This window comes from Canis aureus, chromosome 1 (assembly GCF_053574225.1).
Source record: "Canis aureus isolate CA01 chromosome 1, VMU_Caureus_v.1.0, whole genome shotgun sequence".
Classification (NCBI taxonomy): domain Eukaryota; kingdom Metazoa; phylum Chordata; class Mammalia; order Carnivora; family Canidae; genus Canis; species Canis aureus.
Window position 1 is genome coordinate 76,234,895 of NC_135611.1, and position 24,086 is coordinate 76,258,980.

The 24,086-nt window shown below is 37.5% G+C and overlaps 1 protein-coding gene and 1 long non-coding RNA gene across 36 annotated transcripts in view; one reads left to right on the forward strand and one right to left on the reverse strand.

The window, feature by feature from the left end:
• Positions 1-24,086, forward strand: part of KIF27 (kinesin family member 27) — a 91,434-nt gene that overhangs the window by 38,062 nt on the left and 29,286 nt on the right. For all 5 annotated transcript variants that reach the window (XM_077905323.1, XM_077905337.1, XM_077905333.1 and 2 more), the window contains 7 exons: positions 1,344-1,513; positions 1,939-2,033; positions 3,311-3,466; positions 6,877-7,082; positions 11,289-11,486; positions 19,141-19,254; positions 22,703-22,879. In XM_077905323.1, coding sequence (XP_077761449.1) covers positions 1,344-1,513; positions 1,939-2,033; positions 3,311-3,466; positions 6,877-7,082; positions 11,289-11,486; positions 19,141-19,254; positions 22,703-22,879 — 1,116 coding nt within the window. The remainder of the gene's footprint in view (positions 1-1,343; positions 1,514-1,938; positions 2,034-3,310; positions 3,467-6,876; positions 7,083-11,288; positions 11,487-19,140; positions 19,255-22,702; positions 22,880-24,086) is intronic.
• Positions 24-24,086, reverse strand: part of LOC144318436 (uncharacterized) — a 69,299-nt gene continuing 45,236 nt past the window's right edge. For 3 of the 31 annotated variants that reach the window (XR_013384346.1, XR_013384337.1, XR_013384364.1), the window contains 4 exons: positions 21,297-21,374; positions 19,072-19,143; positions 9,325-9,375; positions 5,559-5,708 (listed from right to left, as the gene is read on the reverse strand). This is a non-coding gene — a long non-coding RNA (uncharacterized LOC144318436). Of the gene's footprint in view, positions 1,504-5,558; positions 5,709-9,054; positions 9,191-9,324; positions 9,376-19,071; positions 19,307-21,296; positions 21,375-24,086 lie in introns of those variants that run through there. The other 28 variants (XR_013384433.1, XR_013384421.1, XR_013384351.1 and 25 more) reach the window with 19 other exon arrangements.

The window sequence follows — 24,086 nt, forward strand, 5'->3', positions numbered from 1 at the left end:
ACAAAAAATTTTATTTGCTCCTGGAATAATTTCCATTCTTTTGACAAAGAGAAACCTTGATGCCTGTTTGTTCTGGGGCAAAGTGAACATGCGGTAATTGTACTTGTTTGATAAATACTTCTTGAGTTGGTTCTTCTGTAAATAATTCCCCTCCCTACTCCCTCATACCCCAGGGTAGGGAGTCCACCTAGAAAACTTTATTCTGCACCCATCATGGTACCAACGTGACAGATAGTCTTACTAGGTGGCCAACAGTGGAGCCACAAAAAATAGATATCAAGGAATCTTTAGCATGAGGCAGGCTTTTCTGGGAGGGATTATATGCAAGACGTATATCACTTGAATCTTGACACCATATGATATACATATTCTGCTGTCTGTTACAGTTTTAATAGCTTATAATGATTTCTAGTAATAAATTGAATGTCTCCTCTAATATTCTACTTACCTTTTTGAGAAAAGACTCTGAGGTTTGGTTATAGAAAGAAGGAAATATTTGGTAACAAAAACTAGAATAAAAGTATACGAGCAGCTTCTAATTTTTGTTATTTTCCAAGGTCATTTAAAAATTTATTAAAAAAATAGATAAAATTTTTAAAAGATTTATTTATTTTATTATTTTAGAGAGAGTACGTGAGTGAGCATGGGGTGGGCCAGAGGGAGAAAGAGAGAGAGTCTCAAGCAGTCAAGCAGACACCCCACTGAGCACAAGCCTGATGCTGGGCTCAGTCCTTTGACCCTCAGATCATGACCTGAGCCAAAATCAAGAGTTGGATGCTTAACTGAATGTACCACCCAGGTGTCCCTCCAAGGTCATTTTTTGAGAGCTTAAAGCACCTTGCCAATAGAAGCACATTATAGTATAGAAAGTTCCCAGGGTAGCCCCTTGAAAATCTATTTATCCATGATACATATTAACTATGTCACTTAGAGCACTAAGTCAGCCATCCCTAACCACCATATGTAAAGTGTGAGTAAATACATTTGGGGTGTGTCACCTCCTAGAGTGAAACCCACTGTGTATGGGTTTCACATTTGTTTGGGAGTGCCTATGCTATGTTTAAGAGCTGTAATATTTTCATTCCTGCCTCTCTTTGGTTCATGAAGATATAATTGAAGATAGCTTTCTAGAAGGAGGAAGAGCTGTATAGATTCCAAAAGATGTATGTGTCCACGTGCACAAGAGTATCCTGGAATTTATTTTGGCATTTGCATATTTCCAGTGATTGGCTATTTTCGGTCTAACTATCTAATAACCTCTTTAAAAACATCTTGAGTAATAGGATAAAAACAAACATTTAAAAAAATAACTTTTTTTTTTGGGTGGGGTAATCACTTGTAAGGTCTACACAAGTCCTTCTGTGTACTCTCTGGATCGAGTAGTTGCTGGATTTCGAACACGAAGTCAGATGCTGCTGGGTCACATAGAAGAACAAGATGAAGTCCTCCACTGCCAATTTTCTGATAACAGTGATGATGAAGAATCAGAAGGCCAAGAGAACTCTGAAATTAGGTATGTTAAATATAGACTGATTTAATAAACTTATGATGTAATGAATGTATATAATGTAGGTTTTTTTTCATTAACATATTCTTTACCACTTAAGAGTAAGTAGTTTTTGCTAAATACACTACTATTGTGTTATAAACAGTGTTTTAACACAAGTCATCAATCTTAAAATTGAAAAATAATTTTGTATTTAGGGCTTTTGTAGTTGTAGATTTTAATTTTCAGAGAGAATGTTTTTGGATTTCTTGATTTTGCTGCCACAGTGGCAACAAACATGATGAATTTTCCACTGAGTTCAACTTGAGGGAGATATCCTTTTATTTGGAGGAGATATCCTTTTATTTTGGGGAAACTAATTTGAGGGCAAATTAGATTAGAAAACAACAGACAAGTTACCTTTGATCTGTTTTTTTTTTTTTTTTCCTTAGACATAGAAGTCACTCATGGATTCAAAAGCCAGCCTCTGTTTGTTCTCTTGTTGAATTGAATGATGTTCAGGATCAAACACGAAAAGGGAATGAAGGTACATAGACTTTCTCGAATAATTTAGACTTACTGCTTATGACACTTCTCTTTTTCTTTATCAATAATTTAAGAAACATCTAGGAATTCTCAAAGATGGAAACTTGGTGGGAGTGCTTTACTGGTTGGTAGGACTTCTTTATGTTCTCTAAGTTTTCATTCTCAACTCCTCAATAAAACAATTTTCCCAACAATCAATTCTGGCTAGAGTTGTAAGCTAAGTGTCTAAAAATGGGGATTTTGTATCCAAACTTGAGTTGATATTTGCTTTGTACTCTTGACTACCTTAACATACATTTTAAGTAATTTACTAGGTGTCTACCGCTTCACTGGCACACCTGCCTATGTAGTGATGCATGCAACATTAGAGTCAGATTAGTCAACTGAGTGCTTGTAATGTTCTAGTATACAACTGATGAGAATTTTCATGCATCAAAAAACAGCATCAAAATGTTTGTATTGCCAAAAATATGATTTTTAATTCATTTCTCTTGGTCTATGAGTGGTCAAAACACAAAAAGAAAGAGCATAGGGAATGCCAATTACATGATAGATAAGTCCTACACTATGAAAATAGAGAGTATCTTAACTTTTAGAGAGCCTTTGAGTGTCATATTAACAAAAAATTGGCTATTTCACAAATAAAACATTTGAAAATGCATAAATAGTATAGATAGTGCTATAAATGTATAAATGGTGCTACTCAAGTAGCCATTCTTGAACTATTTGTTACTGGTCTACAACCAGGTAAGAAACTTATGCCAGAATGTAAATCAGTGTACTAGCTTCTTCACCAAGGAAGTCTTGATATGAAAAAAAAAAAAAGAAGTTAGCTGAATTAAGACAGTGACATAGTTGACTTATGTTCCAATAGCCAACAGTGCTGAACTACACTTTGAGTAGTCTGGTGTAGATCACATTCTCTGATTACAATAAAAGTAGAAGTTAATGGGAAAAAATTTCAACTGTCTACCCACCTGGAGATTTTATACCTTTCTTAAATAACTCAGGTTAAAGAAACACTCAAATCGCATTATCTAAGGGCAATGAAAAACTATGTATTAGAACCTACAGGATATGACCAAAACTCACTGTGAGCTAGAAAATTAAAATCCCAATTGTCATGTATTTTTTTCCTTTCTTTCCTTTTCTGTTTGTCTCGACCTCTGTTACCTCTAGACTGTTTCTCTGTCGGCTTCTCTTATTTAATTCCTCTGCTGCTGAGCACTTTATGAACAGGTAGTTTTATTTCTCAATTGTGCTTCATTTTCTTTAAAGATGTAAAGATTGAATGTCTCCAGCAAAGTCAAGAGTTGAATTTGCAAAAATTAAGGAATTCAGAACTCATACTCACTGAAGCTAAACAAAAAATGAGAGAACTTACAATTAACATCAAGATGAAGGAAGATCTAATTAAAGAATTAATAAAAACAGGTAATACTGTCCTGTAAACCAGCTTATATGAGAAAGAGAAGCTTCTAAAATTGCTTCTGATGTTGTAACATTTACTTTAGTTGTTAAAACAAAAAGTAAAATTGACACTGAGGACTATTCAGTGTAGCTTGGAATTTGATATACAAGGTGTGTTTCACAACCAATTGATGGAGGTTTCAGAAGAACTTTGCTATTTCATCTATGAATTGTTCTACCACTGTGAACTCTGTGTTGTGCTGAGACTCATGGGCGCTTAAAATTTTTTGCCACTTTTTAAGAAACATTATACTAGGTATCTGGGAAAATGTTTGAGCTGTTATTCTAACTCATTTTAATATTAAATTATTAGTCCTGATGCTTTTGGATGGTTTGTTTTCAACATTATTAATAAACTTTATGTTTAAAATAGAGATAATTTTTATTTCTCTAAAGATGTAAGAATTTATCCTTGAGAGCTATTCCCTTAGCCAAGCTTTTAGCTCTTTCCTGCAGTTTCAAATTCTTCCTAGTAGGGTGTATGTGCCACATCCTCTCCTTACCCTTAGCTACATAAATTATTAGGCTTGCCCTGAAAAACATGTTTCAGGCTTTTTCGTTGTTTTTCCCCCCAATAGACTGAAGGTGTGGGCTTTGACTGCTTTGAAATTTGTTATGAAATTCAAGGAATAATAGACAATAGCATTTCTTTTTCTCACCTCCAATGAAACATTGGTCATATTTAAGGGAACTGAAGGAAATATTGTCTTCCTTTTCTTTAAGCCCAAGGCTAAAATCACACTCAGAATACATGAATTATGGTGGCTCCCAGCATCTCTGCCAGCAAGGGGCAACCTGCCTTCTCACTTCCTTCCTCTTTCTGGCAAGCTTGCTTTTTGGCTGGCTGGCCTCTTTTCTCAACTTCTCTCCCTAACTGCTGTCCCAAAGCATTTTCCTTCCTCAGTCCTAGTGACAAATGTGTTATGCATCATTCTGGCTCCAGTTGTCCCAGATGTTTAATTGAGCTTGACCGTGCTCCTTCCTCAGAGGCAGGATCAATACCAGTAAGTCTTTCGTAGGAGTGTCTAGGAACACATTTAGGGATTTATTTTATTTTACATATATTTTTAGATTTTATTTATTCATGAGAGACACATAAAGAGAGGCAGAGATATAGGCAGGGGGAGAAGCAGTCTCTCTGTGGAGAGAGCCTGATGTAGGACTCATCCGAGGATCCTGGGATCATGCCCTGAGCCAAAGGCAGATGCTCAACCACAAAGCCAGGTGTTCGTATTTTATTTTTTTAAAAGATTGTTATTTATTCATTTGAGACAGAAAGAGAGTGTAAGCACATAAGAGGGAAGTAGGGGGGGATAGAGGGAGAAGCAGGCTTGCCACTGAGCAGGAGTCTGACACCCTGGGCTCGATCCCAGAACTCATCCGAGGATCCTGGGATCATGACCTGAGCTTAAGGCAGATGCTTAACCAACTAAGCCACGAACCACTCCTAGGGGTTTAAAATAGCTTCTCCATCAGGGCACTGCCTGTGGAAGTTAAGGATATGTGCCCTTCTGGAAAAAATGATTTAGTTAGGTGATGCTACCATGGGCTCTCTCACTAAACAAGCACACTTTTGTAGCCCAGTACACTCATCCTGGTTGCCTTAAAATAGAGGATAAGTGAATTTAACACAGAGAAGGTCCTCTTCTTACTCCTTAGAACAAAGAGCAGTTTGGAGCTTTCTTTAGACATGGTGACTTGCAAAAGGGTTAGTGTGTGTTTGCTTTTCAAAGCCTCCGCACCAAAGTCTTCCCCTAAATAGCAATTATTTCAGCCAACAATAAGTGACAACTGCACTGTGTTTCATCAATTCTAATCATATTCTTTCACATTTTAATATCTCTGAAATCAGGATGCATCTTACCTGCAGTGGCATCCAGGCATTTTATCTTTGTATAATTGGCACTCAACCTTTTTTCTTCGTGACTCACAAAATGCTGGTGTGTTGAACAATATATAGGGTCTTAAATTCATTAAAATATAGTAGCCACGGGTATACGGGTATGGTAAAGGTAGGTTATCAGAGAGTCATAGAACCAGAAGACAACTCAGTGCATTTAGTTCAGTAATTCCTTTTTATTAAAAAAAATACAGTTTTTTCAGTTTAATGATAGAACAAACTTCCCCTCATGATAATTTATCCCACGAGCTTTGGATTCTTTCTTTTCCTTTGTGAGTCTGCTAGTCTAGTTCAGGGATAAGTTGGCTGTTCAGAACAAATCAAAACCAAGTTTTTAGGGTTAGTAGTTGAGCTTAGAATGAAAAAAGATACAGAAATATCTGTGTTATGTTTTCCTTTATGTTCCAAATATAAGAAAATGATTGAAAAATTCATCTTTGATAAAGTTCAATTGAATGGAAAAAGAGGGGGCCAGTTCTAGAATGAAAGGTTCATAAGAGACAACTATCAGATGTATTGTGGGCCTTGTTTGGATGATGTTTACCATAAACCAATTGTACAAGACATTTTAGGGGGAACCCTGGGTAGCTCTGCAATTTAGCGCCTGCCTTTGGCCCAGGGCGTGATCCTGGGGTCCCGGGATTGAGTCCCATGTCGGGCTCCCAGCATGGAGCCTGCTTCTCCCTCTGCCTTGCCTATGTCTCTGCCTCTCTCTCTCTCTCTCTCTCTCTCCATGTCTATCACGAATAAATAAAATCTTAAAAAAAAGACATTTTAAGACAATTGGGGAAGTCTGGACAGGGTCAGGTAGGGATTAGTATTGTTAGGTGTGAAAGAATTTTTGGTTATATCCATATTTGGTACAGATGCTTATTGAAGTATGTGTAGGTGAAATGACATTATATCTGAGATTGTTTTAGAATTCTTCAGCAAATTGAAACAGAAGAAAGGCATAGATGAAGCAACTGTGGCAAAATCTAGACAATTCTGAAATCTCAGTGATGGGGGTTCATCATTTTTCTACTTTGGTATGTTGGAAATTTTTCGTAGTAGAGAAAACAAGATTATAGGTAGCAAGAAGCCAAAGTGTAGTTAGCAAAACGCCAGAGTCACCTAAAATATTTTTCTTACCTGGAGGTTGATGGCAGCAAAGCTAAACGCCAAATTTAGAAAATCAGAAATGTCACACTAAAACGCAGAGATGAGCCTGTGAGAAGATGGAATGGCTCCAGATGCAGTCAGTAAGCAGCTGATTATTACGAAGCCAGGTGGCAAGTTGTGTTTGATGGGGATGCGTGGGGACAGCTGGGTTCATACTGCTAGACCTTAAATAGATACACTGCCCAGTTGGATTTTTTTTTTTCCAGTTGGATTTTGAAGAATAGAGCATTTTTAGGTTTTTTGATGTTTTACTTAGTTGGTGCTTTTTTTTAAAGCATAACTTATCATTGTTATTACTATTACTGTGGTGAAGGTAACGATGCCAAGTCTGTAAGCAAACAGTATTCTCTGAAAGTAACAAAACTTGAACACGAAGCAGAACAGGCGAAGGTGGAATTGACTGAAACAGAGAAGCAGCTACAGGAACTAGAAAACAAAGATCTTTCTGACGTTGCTTTGAAGGTAAAATTGCAGAAGGAGTTCCGTAAAAAGATGGATGCCGCAAAGCTAAGAGTCCAGGTAATTTTAAAAATGTAATTGAGCAAACTTAAGGCTTTTACCACTTTCGTCCCTGGTTAGGAAAGAAGTAGGATTCGGTTTTCACCAGCAAGAGAAGCTGAATGGCAGCTTTCCTTTCCTGGTGTGCTGGCACGTTTGCCTCCTTTCAATCCAGGTGCTACATTCTTCATCTGAGAACTATATTATTTTAAACTTTTTATCAAAAAAAGATAAAAATAGAAATAAAGATAACCACAGAAGTTGTATTCTTTTCTGAAGGACAAAAGCTTGATGATTAAATAATACATATAAGTCTTCTGATATGTCTATGGCACCTTGCAGACACACTCAACAAATGCTAATTATTTCATAGGGTTTTCTGAAACAACTGGTTGCTTTAAGAAAGGTTAATAACTATGACATCTCATTCTTGATTTCCTAATGCTGGATTTAGCTATGGCCTTAGAAATAGCTATCATTAAAAATGTCATTCTATGAGACATAGATTCTGTGTATAATGGAGCCATTTTCAGATGCTTTTGAGATGACCAGAGCGCTTTATTAGTCTGATTATAATGAATTTGTTGGAATGCTGTCTCCATTTTTTTCACCCATAATCTGTTATGGACTTCTTGAAGGAGGACATGGTAGTGGTACGTATCACCCATTTTACTTTCCTTCATAGTACTTCTGCGAGGAGTTAAAATTTCACTTCTTCCTTGCCAATATGGATTCCTTTTATTTCTTTTGGTTGTCTGATTGTTGAGGCTAATACTTCTAGCCTCAACAATGTTGAACAACAGTGGTAAGAGTGGACATCTCTGTTGTGTTCCTGACCTCAGGGGAGAAGGTCTCAGTTTTTCCCTATTGACAGTATTAGCTGTGGGATTTGAGTATGGCCTTAATGATATTGAGGTATGTTCCTTCTATCCCTACTTCTTGAGGGTTTTTTTTTTTTTTTATCAAGAATCGATGCTGTATTTTGTCAAATGCTTTTTCTGCATCTATTCAGAGGAGGATCATAATGATTCTTGTTCTTTCTTTTATTAATATAGTGTATCACATAGATTGATTTGCAGATATTGAATCACTCCTGCAGCCTAGTAATAAATTCCAGTTGATCGTGGTGAATAATTCTTTGAATTTACTGTTGGATTCAGTGCTAGTATCTTGTTGAGAATTTTTTTTTTCTTGAGAATTTTTGCATCCATGTTAATCAGGGATATTGGTCTGTAATTTTCCTTTTTAGTGGGGTTTCTGCTAGTTTGGGGATCAAGGTAATGCTGGCCTCATAGAGTTTGGAAGTTTTCCTTCCATTTCTATTTTTTGGAACAGTTTCGGAAAAATAGGTATTAACTCATCTTTTTTAAAAAATATTTATTTATTTGAGAGAGAGAGCATGAGTGAGCACAAGCAGAGAGAAGCTGCAGAGGGAGAGAGAGAGAGAGGGAGAGCAGGCTTGCCACTGAGCAGGGAGCCTGACACAGGGCTCAGTCTCAGGACCCTGGGATCATGACCTGAGCTGAAGGTAGATGCTTAACCGACTGAGCCACCGAGGGGCCCCTTAACATGTCTTTAAATGTTTGGTAGAATTCTCCTGGGAAGCCATCTGGCCCTGGACTCTTGTTTGTTAGAAGGTTTTTGATTACTGATTCAATTTCTTTGCTGGTTGTGGGTCTGTTCAAGTTTTTTATTTCTTCCTGTTTCAGTTTTGGTAGTTTATACATTTCTATTATTTTATTTCTTTCATATTGCACAGTTTATTGGCACATAAGTGCTCATAATATTCTCTTTTAATTGTTTATATTTCTGCAGTGTTGATTGGGCTCTCCTTTCATTTGTGATTTTTTTTTTTATATGGGTTCTTTCTCTTTTTTGATAAGTCTGGCTAGGGGTTTCTCAGTTTTGCTGAAAAAAAATCAGTTTTCTCTTTTAAAAAACAAGCTTCTAGTTTTGTTGATTTGTTCTACTCATTTTAAAAAAATCTCTATATCGTTTATTTTTGCTCGAATCTTTATGATTTCCCTTCTTCTGCTGGATTTAGGCTTTATTTGCTGTTCTTTTCCCAGCTCCTTTAGGTTTAAGGTTAGGTTGTGTATTTTGAGACTTTTCTTGCTTCTTAGAAAGGCCTGAATTAGCAAAGATTATCATTACTTTTTGATTGGTAAAGCAAAGGCTATTTTTATATATTCTGTATTTCACATAGCTACAATGAATTAAAAGATTAAATGAAAAGTTATTAATAAGGTTTGAGAATTATCACGTTCTTTTGTTTTCCATGTTTCTTGTTGCATATCCTTTTCTGCTAAGGGCACTGAGAAAGAAAACAGAGAACATAATTAAACTCAAAAGAAACATCCCCCACAGCAGGGAACTGAAACAGGATTCTCATGTAGTTTTAGAAATGCCTGTGCCTTTGACCAGTTAATGCACACCCAATGGGAATGGGGATGGTAAAGATGATGAGGATGGTGGTGGGGCTGGGGACAAGGATGAGAGTTACCGGTTAAGTAGCTACATACCAGATGTTTCATGTGTATTATTTAATCATTATTTAACTCTTTAGAGAGTATTTTTAGTGTATTTTACAAATGAGAAGACTAAGGTTTAGAAAGGTAAAGTTAACTCATTAAGAGTTGCATAGTTGAGATGACAACAGTTTGCAATTCTCTAACCTCTCATGCCATTTTTAAATGTTGAAATACTTGTTTTTATTCATATAATGAAGTTATTTGAAGTTTTTAAAGCTTAAATTTTTTTATTTAAAAAATCTAAAATCTGTATTCTTTATGTCTAAGTACATACAGACAATTCTTTTTTTTTTCATACAGACAACTGTAATGGATTAATACCTGAATGCTGACAGTAAGGTGCACTTTAGAGTATCTGTGGGATAAGTACAAAAGACAATGGCAATCTGTCTCACTTAGATTATCAATACTTCTACTGATATTTTCAGTATTAGGTGGAGAGACAAAATGCTAGTATTATCATTTTTGCTCCAGTATTGCAGTTACTATCCGAAGTCAGTGGCAAAACCAGTGTCCAGTCTAAGGATGGGAAACTAGAGTCCTGTGGCCTTCAGGCTGGTGGTACTCAGTCATTCATCTACAGATTATTCGTTATTGGTCTCTGATGAGATTTTAAAGGCAAATGGGAGCACAGCTCCCTTCATCAAAAGTCTTGATGCAAACAATGTCAGCTGAACCCAAAGGTGTGCTTAGTGGTACAGGCTGACAACAACAATCTGTGACTGGTACTGGTCCATGGACCACACTTTGAGTAGTACTGCTCTGAGCTATGATGCCTCTGTGAATACCTAGTTTAATGAAAACAATGTGTTTTGCCATCAATTTATTGCCAAGGTAAAGGAAATAACTGTAGTCTGCATAATTTACAAATGACCTTACTTTTTAAATGTCACATAAAAAGTACTTAGTGCAATGCTAAAGTACAAAGTGTAAGTTTAATATGTTTCTTGATCAGGAATAAATTGGAACACTGTTATTTTCTATTTGGAGTATAAACTCTTTGCAAATGTTCACAAGTTTTTTATGCTGCTCATTGATCATTTTAGCAAGATGAGGAGAAGCTTTATTTAAGATCATTAAAATGGTAATCATAAATGGTTGACCACTGTAAGGAAAATGGTATCCGTCTGATCATGTTAACTCAGGGATTAATTAATAGGCTATAGCTGGATACAAAAGAGGAACACAGTAGACTACTTTGCAATCACATAGAACAAATCTCTGTGAAAAGACCTCTAAGATAAGTAGAAAAAAAGGGAGGTGAAAATAGTCTATTTAGAATATATATGAAGTTCTTTGCATGCATATTAATTATTTCTGGAAGAATAAGAAATTGGTAATTTGGTGTTGGGAAGCAGGACGGTAGATTTGGGGTCTGAGATAAGTCTTTTAAAATAGGAGTCCAGGTTTGTATTTTAATTTTTTTTTCATTTTTTAAAATGATAAAAAGAGATATCAGTTTTGTTCTCTTTGGCTGTCAGTATCATGGAGTCACATCATTCATGGTATCTGGTGAAAATAATGATGGTGGCCCAACTGTCAAAGCAGACATGTAGAAAACAATTGTGAGCCTGTCAGAAATATTGAAAATCTAGGCAAAATGCCTACCTTTGCCATAGAATGAAAAGTTTAAGTCTACTTGAGATTTGTTAATGGATGCAATTTTTCATTTAGAAATATTGCATATGATTCACAGGTCTTACAGAAGAAGCAACAAAATAGTAAGAAATTGGCATCACTGTCAATCCAAAATGAGAAACGTGCTAATGAACTAGAGCAGAATGTAGATCACATGAAATGTCAAAAGGTACAGCTGCAAAAAAGACTTCGAGAAGAAAGTGAAAAAAGGAAGCAACTGGATGCAGAAATCAAACGGGATCAACAAAAAATCAAAGTAATACTGTCATACTTTCCTGCTAAGCATAATAGGAAATGTTAAATGTCTTAGGGCTGACCAAGCCAAGGTCTTGATTCACGTGGCTTCTGAGGTATCTAACCTTGGCCAGTCCTTGGCTGCTGTCCTCATTCACTTAAAGCTTTGGTCATCTACATAGTAAAACCTATTTATTGAATTCTGAGTACTGTCTTGAAGGCTTTGACTTCATAAAAGAAGGAAGAGTCATAATAGTGTCTTTACTTGAGGCTGTCAAAAACACAAGCTGACTTTCTAAAAAATATCTAACATTTGATAGGATTTCCCATTTCCATTTCTTCGACATGCATTGTCCATGTGGCAGCATAGGAAAAAGCACAAGGTAAAATGGTACCATTTCATTTATAATGAGCAGAAGGATGATCAGACCTGTATGCCTAGCAGTTCTATAAAATGGACTGGTCTGGGGAGGAACTAATGCCATCCACCTGGCTCTGGGGCCAGGCTAGCATGGATTCAGATCCCAGCTTTCTCAGTTCCTGGCTGATTGTTCACTGAGAAAATCAGTAAACAACTCAGACTTTCTGAGTCTGTTTATTCTTATTTTAAAAATGGCCATAATCATACTTACTTCACGGGGCTCTTTTGAAAAAGAGGATGGTGATAATGTTCATAACAACAGCAGTAACAAACACTTAGGTGACACTTCTTTTCTACTGAAAAGAAGTCAAATTCCAAGCTTGGAACTGAAGGCTTGGAACATAATTAATTTCTAGATTTTTAACTCTGGAATATAACCTATTCTCAAACCTTAACAAAAATCCAAAATTTAGTGATGGAAAAAAGGTTAAATAGCATTTAAGCCCAGTTAGTGATTCTTTTTTTTAAACAGCTATATTGAGATAATGCTTCACATACCATACAGTTCACCCATGTAAAATACACAGTTCAGTGGATTTGGGTCTATTATTTTTGTAAGTTTTGGTAAAATAAACATGAAATTTGCCATTTTAATCAAGTTTAAGTGTACAGTTCCTTGGCATTGATTACATTCACAGTGCTGTACAGCTGAGACCACTAGCTATTTTCAAGATCTCTTCATTACTCTAAATAGATGCTCTGTAACCATTAAGCAGTAATTCACCCCTTTCCCTCAGCCCCGTAACTTCTAATCTACTGCTATCTCTTTGAATTTGCCTATTCTGGCTATTTCATAAACACGGAATCTTACAATATTTATCCTGTGTCTGGCTTATTTCACTTCGTATAACATTTTCGAGATTCATCCATGTTGTCGCATGTATCAGAACTTCATTATTTTTTGTGGCCAAGTAATACCCCGTTGTGTGTATATACCACGTTTTGTTCATCCATTTGTTTGTTGGTAAACACTTGAGTTGCTTCCACATTTTGGCTTCTGTGAATAATACCATGGTAAAAATTGGCCTTCATGTGTTCAAGTCCTAGGAGTGGGCTGGATCATATGATAATTCTGTTTCGTTTCTTCAGGAACAACCAACTTTTTTCAATAGTGAACAGCACCGTTTTACATTCCCACCAGCAATGTATGAGAGTTTTAATTTCTCCATATCTTTGCCAACACATGTTATTTTCTGTTTTGTTTTTTTTTAATCATACTCATCCAAGTGCATGTAAAGTGATATCTCATTGTGGTTTTGATTTGCTTTTCTCTAATGACTAAAGATGTTGAGGATCTTTTCATGTGCTTATTTCTGTATCTTCTGTGGAGAAATGTCTGTTCAAGTTGTCTACTTTTTAAATGGATTATTTTTTTAAAAGATCTTATTTTATTAATGTGAGACACACAGAGAGGCAGAGATGTAGGCAGAGGGAGAAGCAGGCTCTCTGTGGGGAGCCCAGTGCAGGACTTGATCCCAGGACCCTGGGATCACTACCTGAGCCAAAGGCAGACACTCAACCACTGAGCCACCCAGATGCCCCAAACAGATTATCTTTTTATTGTTAAGTTGTAGAAGTTCTTTATGTATTCTGCACATTAAACTCTTTCACATACATGACTTGCATATATTTTTCTGACCCTGTAGGTTGTCTTGAAACTTTTTTTTGGTGGGGAATAGGGGCAGAAGGAGAGGGAGAGAGAATTTTTTTTAAAGATTTATATATTTCATTTTAATTTTTATTTATTTGTGGTTTATTTATTCATGAGAAACATAGAGAGAGAGAGGCAGAGACATGGGCAGAGGGAGAAGCAGGCTCCATGCAGGGAGCCGGATGTGGGACTCGATCCCAGGACTCCAGGATTATGTCCTGGGATGAAGGCAGGCGCTAAGCCACTGAGCCACCCAGGGATCCCTATTTATTTCATTTTTTAAAAAGATTTTATTTATCCACTTGAGAGAAAGAGAGACAGAAACAGCACAAGCAGGGAGGAGAGGAAGAAGCAGACTTCCTGCTGAGCAGGGAGTCCAGTGTAGGACTCTATCCCAGGAACTGGGATCATGACCTGAGCCAAAGACAGATGCACAATGGACTGAGCCACTCAGGTGCTTCTATTTATTTTAGAGAGAGAGAGCAAGCATATGAGTGGGAGAGCAGCAGAAGGAGAGGGAGGGAGAATCTTTTTTTAAGATTTATTTATTTTAGAGAGAGGGAAAGAGCATGTGAGTGGAAGGGGAGGCAGAAGGAGAGGGAGAGAGAGAATATTCAAGTAGATTCCCCCCCTCAGCACAGAGCCTGACGTGGGGCTTGATCTCATGACCCTGAGATCATGACCTAAGCCGAAACTAAGAGTTGGACACTTAATTGACTGAGCCACCCAGGCACCCCAAGACAATCTTAGGCTCCACTCCCAGTGTGGAGCCTGATACAGGGCTCGATCTCACAACCGTAAAGTCATGACCTGAGCCAAAATCAAGAGTCAGACACTTAACTGACTTAGCCATCCAGGCGTCCCTTAAACTTTCTTGATAATATTCTTTGATGCAGCAAACTTTTATGAAGTACAATTTATTTTTTTCTTTTGTGGCCTGTGCTTTTGGTGTCTTTTAAAGATTCACTGCCAGATATAAAGTCACAAAGATTTACCCCTTTGTTTTCTTCTAAGAGTTTTGTGGTCCTAGCTCTTAGGTTATTGATTGAGTTTGAGTTAATTTTTATATATAGTGTGAGGTAGAGATCCAACTTCATTCTTTTGCATGTAGAAATCTATTTATGCCAGTGCCATCTGTTAAACAGACTATTCTTTCCCCATTGAATGGAGTTGATACCCTTGTCAAAGATCAGTTGGCATAGACTTAACAGATTTATTACTAAACTTAGTTCTATTCCATTTGTCTCTATGTCTGTCCTTATGCTAGCACCACAGTTTTGATTACTGTAGCTATGTACTAAGTTTTGAAATTGGAAATAAGTCCTTCAAGTTAGTTGTTCTCTTTCAAGATGGTTTTGGTTTTTGGAGGCCATGTGGCATTCCATGAGTTTAAGGGTCAGCCTTTCCTTTTCTGCAAAAAGGGCCATTGGAGTTTTGATATGGATTGCACTCAATCTGTAGAGTTCTTAGGGTGTATTGACATCATGACAATATTAAGTCTTCCTACTCAGGAGTTTGGGGTGTCTTTTATTTAGGTCTTCTTTAATCTCTCTCAGCAATCTTTTCTAATTTTGAATGTACTAGTCTTTTACCTCCTTGTTTAAATTTATTTCCAGATATTTTATTCTTTTAGATGTTATTGTAAATGGAGTTGCTTTCTTAATTTTCTTGAGTTACTCATTCTTAATAATATAATAGTTATTATAGCAGTAACATTTGTCTTCAGTACCATTCTAAATACTTATTTTTTAAGAAAGATTTTATTTATTTATTAATGAGGGACACACATACAGAGGGAGAGGAAGAGACACAGGCAGAGGGAGAAGCAGGCTCCATGCAGGGAGCCTGATGTGGGATTCAATCCCGGGTCTCCAGGATCAGGCCCTGGGCTGAAGGCAGCGCTAAACCGCTGAGCCACCCGGGCTGCCCCATTCTAAATACTTACGTGCTTTACCTCATGTAATTCTTTTTTTCCTCCAGTATTTTCAACTTTTTCTTCTCTCCTAGATTCTTTCTTTAACATCTTAGATTTTTCTCATCTTAAAATTATCCTCCTTCAGCCTAATACTTTTCTCTTTCTTCTCCGCTTTATAACCAAACTTATTGGAAAAGTTGACTGCATCTGTTTTTGTTTCCTCTGCTTCCATTCCTTCTCTCATCCTTTCCAGTCTGAAGTCTGGCTCCTAGCTCTACCATCCACTTAAAGCTCTTGAGGCATTCCTAGTGCTCTCTCTGTCACTAAAGCCCTTAAAACTTCAGCTGCATCTGGCATAGTTTGCTCCCTGCATCTTGAAATATTTTCCCCTTTGCCTTTGTGAAATTACATTTTCCTTGTTTTTTTTTTCTCTGATTGCTTGTGCTTCATCTTTGCTAACTCATCCTACACTATCACTCCTTTACATATGAGAACTCCTCAAAGCTCTGGCTTTATGCTTCTTCTATACTGTCTTAGATACTTCATCTTTTCCCCTAGCTACAGTTAAACTCTGACAACTTCCAAATTTAATCCTTAATCCCAGATTTGCCCTTTGAGCTCTGGGTTCCTTTATCTAATTCATGAGATTGTCTTATAGCTGAATTCACGATTTTCCTTACTTATCTTCCCACAGTTCCCTCTTACTACTCCCTTCATGGGGGGAGAATATATAGTTTTCTGTGTGCTTTTCCTGATCTTTTGATCCATTCATATAGGTAGACTAGCAATCATCCCTGATTCTGTCTTCTTCCTTGTTACCCATGAAGCACTAAGTCCTAAAGATTATAGCTTCTGAATATCAAATCTGTTTATTTCTTAATACTACTGCCAACAACCTAGTCTCCTTGTTATGATCCTTCCTCCAATGTGAGGATTAGGCCTGCATGTCAGTCATGTGATCTTTGAGTCTCAGCCTCTCATCTCTCATAGACGATGGTTTAAACCAACAAAACATAAGCACTCTGTAAATCTTGAAACAAAAGTTTTTTTTTCTTTTCCCTAAACAGTGCATAGTCTGCTGAAATGCAAATCTGCCTGTAACTTAAACTTTTTACATTTTTTTTCTAGGGCAGTTTTGCTTCTAGCCGTATCTTTCATTCTAGGGAAATGACCCTATTTAAAGGGTGAATGTGTATTCCAGAAAAAAGAACAGTCTTCCCCAAAGGTAATAGGGAAGTTTTCATTACTTCATGCAAAAATAGAAAACCTGTTCACAGTCCTCTGTTTGGAGCTAACTTTCTAAAATTCCTGTTTGTCCATTCCCTATTTGAACATTTCCAGAGAATAGTAGGACTTCTGTGTAGGTTCTCCTTAGAGAAGCAGTTCTTAACTAAAGTCTATGGATAAACTATAAAGAGAAGGTATGAGAACCCCTGAAATAGAAATTTCTAAGTACCAATTTCCCCATCTATAGAATGGAATTTTAGATAGTCTCCATTTCATAAGATTATTGTGAGGATATAAGGGGATAATTAAAATAGATGTGAAAAGCCTAGCGTCGTACCCAGTGAACAGTTACTTTATTTAATATTATAGCAGGGGGATTATATTATAAGACAAAGGCAATAAGGCTTACAGCAGCATGTAGCAGAGAGGATGAGACCTACTGCAGTTACTTTTAAAAGCATTTGTGGAAGGAGAGGAATAGCAGAGAGTCTGGTCCCAGTAACTACAAGGGACCTTTATTTTCGCATCTTGGAGTTGCTGTGACTCTGACTGGGGCTAAGTTATAACTATGGACCAGAGCCTGGGCAGCATGAAAAAACAAATGGGTAAATATAACGGGGTCAAATTCACTTGTAATGCAATGCAGGTGAGCAGAGAAAATGTCTTTAGTCTGTAGCAGACCTGTGTTCTGTATGACACCGCCACCCCTCGCCCTGCCCAGGCCACATCATGATAATTACTGGAAATAGAGGAGCTAACCATGTATTTTCCCAGTCTGTTCAGACCTTGCTCTGTTAATTTCACCATGTTCTTTAAATAATTACCAGCTCTCTTGCATAAGAATACTCAGTTTCTTAGCCTCTTTCCTCTTCCACCCTGTGCTTCTGTCCCTAGGGTTGAGTCGAGTCGAGTGTATGTGATGGTTGGGTCTATAGCTTTTACTGCCTCATATGGCATTGAAGAGAAGGCGACCTCATGAATTTCAGTTGGTGTTTGGGTGTGACTGCCCTCCCTCATCTGCCTTTCTCTGCTGGGCCCTAACAGTGGAGCCCAGAGTTGATATAACTTGTAGTCTGATCTTGCTTTCAGTTTAGAGCACAGAAGTGTTTTGGCTTCATCTCGCCTCCTCATGGCATTACAAATCCCCCTTGAGGCTGCAAGGCCTTTTGTCTAGCTTGCTAGCCCAGTGGCCTGTCTTCCTCTTCAGTTTTGGGGTCAGTGTCCCACAATAACGGACTCCCATTGGCTCTTAGGATCCACGTCACTTGAGGCCAAGGATTCTATAATTAGTCTGTCTTTCCTGATTGTACTCCAGCTCTGTCGGTGAGGCTGGGCAGTCCTGAATAGGTGTCGGACCTCAGCTCTGCCATCTGTGCCCTTTCTCTGCCCTCTGTGATTCCTCATCACCCTCTTTTGGGGCCAGAACTCAAGAGGCCAGATCTCAGGAAAATTGGGACACACATCTCTCTTACCATCTCTTTTCTCCTTCCTGCCTCTCCCAAGGCTGGAAATTGGTAGCAAGCCCATTTTTTTTTTGTATTTCTTATTACTGTTAATATTCAATAGACATAGAAATTATTCTGTCCAAATGTTACGAAGGTTTCTGAACATGTTCAATTTCTGTACTTATCCATCATGGGCCAGTAAGAAATAGTAATGGGGAGCAGCCCACTTTGGTTCATGGCCTCCTTCCTAATTCCTGCTAAGCCTTAGTGGTAGACAGTGGCATCTTCTCTAAACCCCAGGAGAGCACCTGGGGCCTCTTAAGATGTGGATGGAAATGGAAGGAATTTAGAAAATACTCTTCCTAGGACTGTGATCTATCTTGAAAGGCTACTCTCATGCTGCAAAATTCTTTTTTTTTTTTAAGATTTTATTTATTTGACAGCGAGCACAAGCAGGGGGAGCACCAGGCAGAGGGAGAGGGAGAAGCAGGCTCCCCATTGAGCAGAGGGCCCAACATGGGGCTGAATCCCAGGACCCTTGGATTCCTGGGATCATGACCTGAGCTGAAGGCAAACACTTAACTGACTGAGCCACCCAGGTGCTGCTGCAAAATCCTTTCTCAATGCCCAAAACTGAATATTACTTTCCATATTTCTACTGTCCAGATGGGTGCCTTGTGTGGCCCACCTAAATGTCATGAGCTCAGAAAGGCAGACTAGAAAAGCACATTTGTAATTTTCAGACTCTATCCCTGTTATGCTGTTTTGTAACCCTGGCAGACAATGGAACAAAACCCTAGTTTTGTTAATAAACCCTAATTTTTGCTGTGAGATTGTATTGCTTCTGTGAGGAGCTTACATTATTTTCTTCTCAAATAGCCCCAACCTTCATCTACTCATTTTTTCTCTTTTTGCAATGAAGTAAAGAAAAGCTAAGAAAATGATTACCTGCATAAATATTTAATGATGGCCAGGTAGTACAAGCAGTAAGGTGTTTTCAATTTCTGTTCTCTGCAGGAACTAAGGTTAAAAACAGAACAGGAAGAAGCTCTGAAACTGAAACCTGAGGACCCTGATGCATTTAAGATGAAAAAGAGAAAAGGTTCGTTTGGAAGTATAGACCAACTCCAGGTTTGTCGATTCTATTTAGTGTTTGCAGTTTTCTCTTTGCTCTGATGATTGTCTAAATAGAGGTAAAAAAGTAGTGAATTCTAAATAAAATCTTTAAGCACTAGACTTACCACTTGAGTGCACATTTTCTAGTATTTCTCCCAAAACTTTTCTGTCATTAAAAAATTACTCTCAGGGGTGCCTGGGTGGCTCATTTGGTTAAGCATCTGTCTTTGGCTAAGGTTATATAGTCTCGGGTTCCTGGGATCGAGCCCCACATCAGGCTCCTTGCTCAGTGGGGAGTCTGCTTCTCTATCTGTCCTCCTTGCTCATTCTTTCTCTTTTTTTTTTTTTTTTAATTTTTATTTATTTATGATAGTCACACACACAGAGAGAGAGAGGCAGAGACATAGAGGGAGAAGCAGGCTCCATGCACAGGGAGCCCGATGTGGGATTCGATCCCAGGTCTCCAGGATCGTGCCCTGGGCCAAAGGCAGGCGCCAAACCGCTGCGCCACCCAGGGATCCCTCTTTCTCTTTTAGATAAATAAAATCTTGAAAAAAAATTTACTCTCATCCAGAAATGTACTGTATTTTTACTTCAGTAGAAATGGATTTATTTGAAGGTTTTAGAATGTTAACATGAAATCCATGTTCACTTGATTGATATGGGAATAAAGACTGCTTTATTCCCATGGAAACAATAGATTTCTTTTTTTTTTTTTTTTGGAAACAATAAATTTCTAAAATCAGAGCCATCCCATTCCTACATAACCAAATTGTATATGCACCATATATGATGAATTAAAAAAAATTTTGTTTTAGTGTCACATTTGAAAAATGAAATCAAGGGGCACTTGGATGGCTCAGTTAGTTAAGCATCTGACTCTTGATTTTGGCTTAGGTCATGATCTCAGGGTCTTGAGATTGAGCCCTGCATCAGGCTCTGCACTGAGTGTAGAGCCTGCTTGGGATTCTCTCTCCCTCTGCCCCTCCTTTTGTCTCTCTCTCTCTCTCTCTCTCAAAAAAAAAAAAAAAAAAACCAGAAAGAAAGAAAACCATAAACTGATCACAGAAATAAAATTTTAGTTTTATGTAAATTCAAAATGGCAGTTCTAAAAATCTAACTGAAAGAAAAATAGGCACTTAAAACTGCAATTACACTCAAATACTAACTTATCACCTTAATTCTAAAAAAATTATTTACTCTTTCTTAAATTTTATGTATATCTTAGTAGTAAAATTTAGGACATAAATATATTCCCAGTTATTTATTTTACTGGTGTTTTCGACATTAGTTAAAGTGCTGTCACTGACATTCTGTGCTGCTTGGCAATAACATTTCTGGGCAGAAAGGGTATGTTGGGGAATAGGAGAGGTAGGAATGCATAGAATAATGAGACCTGCTTTTCAAAATGTTAAAGATCTAGATTTTAAAAACAATAATAAAAAGAGCCGGTGGCTCAGTGCTTTAGTGCCGCCTCCAGCGCAGGACGTGATCCTGGAGACCCGGGATCGAGTTCCACGTCGGGCTCCCTACATGGAGCCTACTTCTCCCTCTGCCTGTGTCTCTGCCTCTCTCTCTGTGTCTCTCATGTATGAATAAATAAAATCTTTTTAAAAAAATTGTCATTTGTTCTTTAAAAAATAATAATAATAAAAAGATTTCCACAGCTGGCACTGTGTTGGGTTAAAAATATTAATAAATAAAAAACAAAGCTTGGTATTTTTTTAATACTTCAAAAAAAACCCACTTTCTAGAATTTGACCCTAAACAAGAACAAAATTATAAGATAATTGGTGTGGGTATCTGAAGAGCTTAGGACATTGATTTGTTCTGAAGCTCCTTTATAAGAAAACATAAAATTGGAAATATGTAATAGGAACCTTTGCTATAAAAAGACAAATCAAGAAATTTTCAGAAAACTTACTAAGATACAGTGAATTATACAAATCATAACCTTTATGTCAAATGCAGAAAAATCCACTCACATTTTTTCCCTAAAAAATATGTATTATATGGACTCCTACCCATCCTCAAAGCACTACTAAAATATTACTTACTCTGTGAGGCCAGTACTGACATTTCTTCCATTTCCCAGACAGAGCCAATCTCTCCCTCCATTTTTATGGACATGGTACCTAGGAGTTAGGTATATATAGTATTTATTATCAACATATTTTTTGGGTTTCTCTCCTGTCCTGGGAATGGACCTTACAAAAGACCTGTTATTCATCTTTCAGATCCTACTCACAGTCAAGGAGTGTTTGTAGAATATGTTTTAGTTAATTGGTAGACTGTCAGTAGGGTCTCTATATGTGGAGTTTCTAAGGTAGAGCCAGATATAACAAAACTAAAGTATTTCTGTAGTTGCTTTGGGATATCCTTCCTATTCCTTATGATTATAGAGCTACTATTTTAGGTTTCAATATTATTTGGATGGGATAGTGCATATAGGATCATGCTATCTAGGTCTGGATGGAGGACCTAGCTCTGGATCTAGTTTGTATTGGCCACATTGCCTTTTTTTTTCCTCATGCATATTCACTCATTGTTTTAATATAGATTTCTAGGCACCATTTTTATTAATCTGGAGAAGAATTAGAAAATAGTACTGTATTGATTTGTTTTCGTATTATTTGTTGCTTAGCTGGCATTGCTTCATTACTATGTCCACAGTGCAGATGGGCGCTTGGTAAAGTTCATATTCCATTCATATTTTTGTTTTCTTTGTTTCTGGGTGTCCTCAATTCAAGAGAACACTAAGCTGCTTGTTTTAGAAATCTTTCCAGCTCTGTTTATCTTATAATTCCTTGATGTTGACAGGTTAGAGTGTAGAGTATATTTCCATGCTCTATCATATGTGTCTTCCACTGTGTGTATTCATTTATTCACTTCATTGATAAATTGATGGATTCAGGCATTCATCCAATCATTTAACATTTTATTGAAGGCCAGTCATGGGCTAGGAAGTATACCAGGCACTGGGGATAGAGAGGGAGAGAAGACAGTCTCTGCAGTCCATCAAGGAGCTCAAGCAGCAGAGACAGACTGTAGAGCAGCCAGCAGCGTAAGTGCTGTGATGCAGGCATGCTTGCTCCTCTGCGACAGAGAAAAAGATCCCGAGCATGTTCTCAGAACTGTCTCTTAATATATACATAGAAAATTGTCAGCCCTTTCTCAGTGAGCCTAGAAAATCCCAGGCTCGAACAGATATTGGGGAATACATCTTAATTCCTTATAAAACACAGCAAGGTGTTAACCAGAACCACTTCTTGATGGGTTTAGACAGGAACACTGTCTTAGTATTCTCACTGAGAGTTGTTCAGTGTTCACTTAATGTCTTCCAGATGGTTAAAAAATGTTCACTTGAGGTGTTTTAGCCAATCAGAAGTTATGTTATTACCATGTACATCTTATGGCAGAAGAAAAACAAATGATGTAACATTTCTTTGGGATTTTAATATAGAAACTGGACGAGCAAAAGAAATGGTTAGATGAAGAAGTAGAGAAAGTCCTGAACCAACGCCAAGAATTGGAGGAGCTGCAAGAAGACTTAAAGAAGCGAGAGGCCATAGTTTGTAAGAAGGAGGCCCTGTTAAAGGAGAAGAGCCACCTGGAGAATAAGAAGTTGAGATCAAGTCAGGTATTCTCTTTGTTATGCTCTTTGATTGTGGTTGTAAGCCATTGAAACTGGGATTTTTTTTCCTAAGAAGTAAATCATACCACTGTGAAATTAGAAACCAAAAGAGGGATTCCTGGGTGGCTCAGCGGTTTAGCACCTGCCTTTGGCCCAGGGTGCGATCCTGGAGTCTTGGGATCGAGTCCCACGTCGGGCTCCCGGCATGGAGCCTGCTTCTCCCTCCTCCTGTGTCTCTGCCTCTCTCTCTCTCTCTCTCTATCATGGATAAATAAATAAATAAATAAATAAATAAATAAATAAATCTTAAAAAAAAAAAAAGAAACCAAAAAGAAAACTCTTCTGGTTTTCAATGTATTTTCCATGTTAGTGTTTATTTAATGAGTACGGGTAAAATCTCTTGCAATTTTGAAATCCAGTGTTAAGTGTTCTGCCAAGTATGATTTATTGTTAACTTTTTTGGTATTTTATTTTATTTTATTTTATTTTATTTTATTTTATTTTATTTATTTTTTTAATAATAAATTTATTTTTTATTGGTGTTCAGTTTGCCAACATACAGAATAACACCCAGTGCTCATCCCATCAAGTGCCCCCCTCAGTGCCGGTCACCCATTCACCCCCACCCCCTGCCCTCTCCCCTTCCACCACCCCTAGTTCGTTTCCCAGAGTTAGGAGTCTTCATGTTCTGTCTCCCTTTCTGATATTTCCTACCCATTTCTTCTCCCTTCCCTTCTATTCCCTTTCACTATTATTTATATTCCCCAAATGAATGAGACCATATAATGTTTGTCCTTCTCTGATTGACTTATTTCACTCAGCATAATACCCTCCAGTTCCATCCACGTCGAAGCAAATGGTGGGTATTTGTTGTTTCTAATGGCTGAGTAACATTCCATTGTATACATAAACCACATCTTCTTTATCCATTCATCTTTTTTGGTATTTTAAAAATTATGGTAAAATATACATAAAATTTGCCATTTTAACCATTTTTCAGTATATAATTCAGTGACACTAGTTACATTCACAGTGCTTTTTTGTATTTATTTATTTATTTATTCATTCATTCATTCATTCATTCATTCATGAGAGACAGAGAGAGAGAGGCAGAGACACAGGCAGAGGGAGAAGCAGGCTCCATGCAGGGAGCCTGACGTGGAACTCGATCCCAGGACTCCAGGATCATGCCCTGGGCCAAAGGCAGGCACTA